The following is a 7647-nucleotide window of genomic DNA, read 5'->3' on the forward strand; positions in this document are numbered from 1 at the left end:
CCTCTCCAGAACTTCTTGGGGAGCAGATCGAACCTCCTTACTACGAATTTACGAGGCAGTCATTCTTTCCCGTCTTGATTATGGGTGCATGGTGTATGGATCTGCACGCCCTAGTGTTTTGCACAGACTGGACACTATCCATCATTCTGCATTGAGAATCTGCTCCGGTGCCTTTCGAACATCCCCCATAGAAAGCTTGTATAACATCTGCCACCAACTGCCCCTCTATTTAAGGCGTAAAAAAATTACCGCCTTATATTACTTCCGAACGCAGTCTCTTCCGAAGCACCCTATATCTGAATTAACCCTTCCAGAAAGTCTTAGGAGAATTTATGATGCTCGTTCCTCCTGCATTCCACCGTTCAGTGTGAGAATAGAAACGCTTCTGCAGGACTCGGGCCTTAATAATTCCACAATTAATTCTATTAATCACTTCTATTTTCCACCATGGGATAAGCCAGAATTTTCCTTCTTGAATCCATTTTTGGGATTTGAAATATAATATGCTTCGCCATCTGGATGAAGTCTCACTGTTCAATTTGTTAAAACTGTTTAACAGAATATGGATTGAACAAAAGTTTCCATCAAAATGGCATGAGGCTATAGTGATTCCAATCCTTAAACCCGGAAAAGATCCTGCCAACCCTCTGAATTATAGGCCAATCGCTCTGACTAGTTGTATGTGCAAAACTCTCGAGCGTATGGTCAATGCCCGACTAATGTTTGAATTGGAGAAACATGGATATATTTCGCCGTTACAGAGTGGCTTCCGACGGGGACGCTCAACTTTTGATAACATCGTCCTTCTGGAAACAGAAATTCGAAATGCCTTTGTTCGCAGGAACCACCTTGTGTCTATCTTTTTCGACATTGAAAAGGCCTATGACCGAACGTGGCGTTATGGTATTCTTCATAAACTTTTTAATTTGGATTTTAGAGGAAATCTTCCAATTTTTATTCGGAACTTTTTAACATCTCGAATTTTTCGTGTACGTGTCGGTAATTTTTATTCTGAACCTTTTATACAAGCGGAAGGAGTACCTCAAGGAAGTGTCCTGAGCGTCACACTATTCATCACTCATTTCAGTGAAATTATTTGTCAGCTTCCTCCATCTGTTCAAGGGACGCTTTATGTGGACGATCTGCAGATTTCAGCTCAAGGCTGTAATATGCGTTTTATTGAACGGCAGTTGCAGAATGCCGTGAACAAATTAGTTTCCTGGTGTGAAAAGAACGGGCACACTCTTTCTCCAGAAAAGAGTCGTTGTGTACATTTCTGCCGGAAGCGAAACATGCATCCAGACCCTGTAATTAATATTCGAGGAAACACCATTCCCGTTGTTGACGATGTGCGATTTTTGGGAATAATTTTTGATAGGAAGCTCACTTTCCTTCCACATGTTCTTCATATTCGGAAGAAGTGTGAAAAATCCTTGAATATCCTAAAAGTTTTGTCTAATACTTCTTGGGGTGCTGATCGCCCATCACTTCTCCGAATTTATCAGGCCGTCATTCTATCCCGCATTGATTACGGGTGCATGGTGTATGGTTCTGCACGCCCTTCTGTTCTGCTCAGGCTTGACACGGTGCATCATTCTGCCCTGAGAATTTGCTCTGGGGCTTTCCGCACATCACCCATAGAAAGCTTATATGCTATCTGCAATCAAATGCCTCTAGGTCTGCGACGTCAGAAATTAACAGCACAATATTATTTCCGAATACAATCGGTTCCGAAACATCCTGTTAGTCACTTGTCTCTCCCGAGTGGTCTTCGGAGACTATATGATGCACGGCCCTCTCACATTCTTCCGTTTAGTGAGAGAGTAAAACTTCTACTGAATGATTCGGGACTTACTGATACTACAATTCAACATATTAATTTCTTTTATTTCCCACCTTGGGATACTCCAAATTTCTCATTTTTGGACCCATTTACGGGATTTGACAAATCCGCAACAGCCCCTATTATCTTTCAGAAGCTTTTTAAAGATCATCGCAGCCAGTATTATTCGTACACAGAAGTATTTACTGATGGGTCAAAATCTAATAGTCATGTTGGTAGTGGTGTTGTTTTACCTACTCAGACATACAGCTATAATTTACCCACATCATTCTCTGTTTTGACTGCTGAATTGGTTGCAATAATATACGCCCTTGAAGTGATTTCAACTTCTTGTACACGCACCTTTTGCATCTACACTGACAGCAAGAGTGCTTTGGAATCTCTTTCCAATTTTAGTTATTTAATGCATCCGGTTGCTTTGGAAATCCTGGTTTTTCTTCAATCCCTTGAAAACAAAGGGTTCAAAATTCTATTCTGCTGGGTTCCGAGCCATGTCGGAATACCGGGAAATGAGAAGGCTGATGCTGCAGCAAAAGCGGCAAGCTCTCTTCTTCACCGAGAACTTCCACATAGCGATGCAAAGACATTTTTTGCACGCCATGTCAGCATGTTGTGGCAACGATCTTGGGATCAGCAGATTTCCAATAAGCTATATTCTATCCAACCAATGATTCGCTTATGGCCTACCATCCCTGTGCGTGGGCTTGATGTAAAATTAATTCGGCTCCGCATCGGTCATACCCGCTTCAGTCACAAACACCTTTTATTTGGTGAACCACATCCAACATGTACGACATGCCAGACAGTCTTAAGTGTACGTCATATTTTAATCGATTGTCCTGCTTTTAATCATCATCGGTTACGGTTTTTTAATGCAGTTTCTATAGACATGCGTGATCTACTGGGTGAGAAACCTCACTCTAATATTTTTAAATTTCTACAGACAATTGGTTTGTTGCATTTTATTTAAGTTTTGTGCAGTTTGTAATCTTTATTTCGAGTGTCGGTAATTAATGAAATTCTACTTTTTTCTTGAATGTTTATTAAAAACTTTTTAATGCAACGGCTTGCGATTAGAATTTTTAATCTTGTCTAGTTTTTAATCATAATAACTTTCTTTGAAATCTTCGCAATGCTTCTTACCATTTGATTGGCGCAGCATAACCAAAATTGGTTTTTGCGCCATAAAACCTCAAACACTCACTCACTCACTCACTTGGGATTTGAAAAATCCACAACAGCATCTGTGGTTTTTCAACAGTTGTTTTTCTATCATCGCTGTCAGTATTCATCTTTCATCCCTGTTTTTACAGATGGCTCGAAATCGGATGGGCATGTCGGTTGTGGCATTGTACTTCCATCCGATATACTGAGCTATCGCTTGCATACCAGTTTTTCTATCTTTACTGCGGAACTGATAGCAATTTCCTGTGCACTTCAGGAAATTTCTATATCTACTAACCGAAGTTTCGTTATTTATACTGACAGTCTGAGTGCTTTGGAGACGCTCTCTCACCCCGACAATCAAATGCATCCTGTGGCCTTAGAAATTTTGAACATTTTATGCCTTCTTCGAAATAAGGCATTTAATATTTTATTTTGTTGGATACCGAGTCACTCGGGCATTTCAGGAAATGAGGCAGCAGATTGTGCTGCAAAAGCTGCTTCTTCATTTCTTTCACAAAATCTGCCATACAGTGATGCGAAGAAGTTCTTTATTCTTCATCTCTCTTCCACTTGGCAGACAAACTGGAATGAACAGGTTCATAACAAATTACATACCATCAAACCTTTCATTGGATTATGGCCTGTACTCCCTATCCGGGGGTTGGATGTTAAATTGACCCGCCTCCGTATAGGACATACACGTTTTAGTCATAAACATCTCATTTGTGGAGAGAGGAAACCCATGTGTCCTACATGCAGTACAGATTTTACTGTAAAACACATTCTTATTGAATGTCCAGATTTTAAATCGCATCGTGAGTTATTTTTCCTGTCATCGTCTCTGGCTATGCAGGACTTGGTGGGTGAAAAACACCACCCAAAACTTTTTAATTTTTTAAAAGATATTCGCTTTCTTATGTGTATATGATAAATATTTATCTTGGATAAACTTAATCCTTTTTTCAATTGCGCTCTTTTTATTAACTTTGTAATTTTTTACCAGTTGTATCTTATTTTCATATTTGAGGCATTTTCTTATATTTATAGTTTCATTGAACTTGTGTTTTAATTTTTAAATACTACTCTTGTTGCTGGATATGATTTATTTTTAACCATATGTATGGCGCAGTTTAGCCAAGATTGGCTCTTGTGCCATTAAAATTCATAAACCAAACCATAAACCAAACCCTTTATGCTTATTCTATCCTACGCCTTCTGCTTTATGCTGTGTTTTTCTTTCCCTCGACGGCAGGCGAGGGAGCTCTCCATGAGAAGCTGTCGCCACTCTGTTTGCTTCTTGCTTCTTGCTTCTCATGGACAGCCGAAAACCCCACGTGTTTGCCGTGCGTGGCGACCCATTAGACGGGTGGTACATTACGGTCTCCGGTGTATCAATCGGCTGGTATCCCAACCATTTGGCTGGTCTGCTCAAGGGGATCAAGCGAAGGGGTCACCTTCTGGGGCTCTGCGTTAAGGGTGGTAGACGTTCCTGGAAGTGGCCCTTAGCGTATAAGTTCTGGCTAGCATCAGGGTAAGCGCCGAGGCTGGAGGCAACCAGAGCCGGTGGCTGCCTTCCCTTGTTGGGCTCCATGGTGGGCGGTGCCGTCGGAGCTCGAATTTTTGTCCCTTTTTGCATGGGTTTTTCAGACACTTCGCCACGTTTTCCTATCACCGAAGATACTAGATTTCTAATCTTACACACACCAAAGACCTTTCATAAAGTTTCACCTTTTCTAGTTCAAAAATTGATCACTTCATTTATTGGTGATGTTAAATCTACAAAAAAACTTCCATCTGGGGATCTTTTAATTGAGACCTCATCAAAAGCTCAGATTGCTGCTATACAGAAATTAACAAAACTTGGAGACTTCCCTGTAGAGGTAACTCCTCACAGGACGCTGAATTTTTCTAGAGGGGTCATCTCTGATATAGATCTTTTTGATTGTTCAGAGACTGAACTCGTTCAGGAATTACGTTCTCAAAAAGTTTGTGCAGCTCATCGTATAAAAATTAAACGCAACGGCACATTGATTCCAACAAAACATGTCATTCTGACCTTCAGTAGTCCAGAACTTCCGAAATTTATACGAGCTGGCTACGTACAATCCAAAGTTAAACCTTATGTTCCTAATCCTCTGCGTTGCTTCAAATGTCAGAGATTCGGACATTCACAGGGAACTTGCCGTGGCAGCATTAGATGTGCTAAATGCTCAGCTGATGACCATGAAACGTCAGTTTGTAGCTCTCAAGCTTTGAAATGTTTAAACTGCTCTGGACCCCACCCTGCTTATTCTCGTGATTGTCCTAAATGGAAGATGGAGAAAGAAATCCAAAGCCTGAAAGTTAAAAGAAATATCACCTATGCAGAAGCGAGAAAGTTTGTTTTAGACAGGACACCTAAACCTGGCCTTTCTTATAGTGGAGCCATGAAATCAACATTAAAATGTACTGGCTCTCAGACAGAGATTACAGACATTATAACTACGAACACGTGTTCTTGTAAACATTTGGCTCAGGAATCAGTTAAGATCAATAACTTTCAAAAAACTGAAACCAGCCGAAATCAAGCTTCTACTTCGACAAAAAATTCTCCACCTCTTTCTCAATCCAAAGATTCTGAATTTTCTTTGGCTCGTTTCCCTAAGAAGAAACGCAAGAAAGCAAAATCTCCAAGTGCCAAAAGATCTGACACTGAGATCCCTCCTAAACCTCCAGATATCCCTACTACTTCAGATTCTGTTCTATCAATTTGTCCATCTACATCTGATATCTCTGATGTAGAAATGGATCAACATTTTCCTAATAAATCGCCCCCAGGAGGCCATACGTAGCTTTTTCAATTCTTCCTTTGTTTTTTAGTTATTTTTATGTCTGGTTTCATTTCATGGAATTGTCGTGGGTATCGTTCTAAAACTGTCGAAATAAAATCGATTTTAAATGAATACAAGCCTGCCTGTGTTGCCTTACAAGAGACATATTTAAAACCCTCAATAATTTCTAAAATTAGAGGATACAGCTGTGTACGGAGAGATGCGAATGCAAATTCAAATGTTAGTGTTTCGGGAGGTATTTGCATTTTCACTGCCAACCTCTACCCCAGCACACATCTTATTCTTCATACCAATTTACAGGCTGTTGCTGTTCAAATCCACATAAAGAGACTCGTAACAGTTTGCTGCATATATCTACCTCCACGTGAAGTGATTTCACAAGAAGAATTAAATTCCTTAATAGATCAACTTCCTGTTCCTTTTATATTGCTTGGTGATTTTAACGGACATAGCGTCCTATGGGGAAATGAAGATACTAACCCTCGTGGCCAGCAAATTGAACAATTGATTCACGATTATAATCTCTGCCTGTTAAATGGTGATGAAAAGACATATTTTCACGAGCCCACTCGTTCATTCCACTCATTAGACCTTGCTATATGTTCTCCAATATTGCTCCCACTTTTAAATTTTTCCGTTGGAGCAGATCTTCTCAATAGTGACCACTTTCCAATTTTGATTGACCTTGCTGATAGTGTTAGGATGGCACAACGACCATCTGTCTACTTATTCCAACGGGCAGATTGGGACAGCTTTCAGCAGTTGGCGACAATCACTGAGGCAATGGTTAATTGTTTGGATATCTCAGAGGCAGTTAAACAAATAACTGAAATCATATTATATGCCGCTGATACTGCAATCCCGAAAAGTTCTACCAGACCTCATAAACTTTCAAAACCTTGGTGGAATAATGCCTGCCGTGAAGCACAGAAGGCGCAAAGTAAGCGATGGGACATTTTTCGAAGGCGCCCGACAACAGAAAATCTCGTTGCATTCAAATATGCAAAGGCATATGCTCGCAAAATACGAAGACGTAGTCAGAGAGAATATTGGATTCGATATGTCTCTAGTATTAGATCCAATATTTCTAGTAAAATTTTATGGAAAAAAGTAAAGGCTGCCAACGGTATGTATCAGGAATTTACCTTTTCTATTTTAAAAAAGAATTCTTTCACATACTCATCACCACGTGACATTGCAAATATTATTGGTGAAACATTTTCCAAAGTGGCTAGCTCAGATAGCTATAATCCTACCTTTTTAAACATAAACTGTGCTGAGCGACAACCAATTAACTTTAAAGTACGCCATACCCTCCCATATAACTCTGAATTCGATATGTGTGAACTGCAAAAGGCACTTTCCAAATCTAATAATACCAGCCCGGGACCTGATAAAATTTCATACCACATGCTTCGTCACTTAAGTGTTCCTTCGCTTTACAACATTCTTCGCCTTTATAACAGAATCTGGAATGAAGGAATTTTTCCATCGCAATGGCAGGAAGCTATTATCATTCCAGTTTTGAAACCAGGGAAAGATCCGACAGATCCTTCAAACTATCGCCCCATTGCACTTACGAGCTGTCTAAGCAAAACATTTGAAAGAATGGTCAATTTTCGACTGATCCATCAACTGGAATCGGAAAAACTCATACCATTACATCAAAGTGGATTTCGCAGAGGTAGATCTACTCTGGACAATATTCTACAGCTGGAGACGGAAATCCGTAATGCATTTGTGCGCAGAAATCATTTGGTATCGATATTCATAGATATTGAAAAGGCATATGATCAGACTTAGCGT

The 7647-nt window shown here is 40.0% G+C and overlaps 1 protein-coding gene across 1 annotated transcript; it reads left to right on the forward strand.

Moving 5' to 3' along the window:
* The first annotated feature begins 4599 nt into the window (after positions 1-4599).
* On the forward strand, positions 4600-5841 carry LOC129975066 (uncharacterized). Its single transcript, XM_056087953.1, has one exon. The coding sequence runs from the start codon at positions 4600-4602 to the stop codon at positions 5839-5841; it is 1242 nt and encodes a 413-aa protein (XP_055943928.1).
* Positions 5842-7647: the final 1806 nt, after the last annotated feature.

The sequence above is a fragment of the Argiope bruennichi genome, chromosome 1 (genome assembly GCF_947563725.1).
Source record: "Argiope bruennichi chromosome 1, qqArgBrue1.1, whole genome shotgun sequence".
NCBI classification, from domain to species: domain Eukaryota; kingdom Metazoa; phylum Arthropoda; class Arachnida; order Araneae; family Araneidae; genus Argiope; species Argiope bruennichi.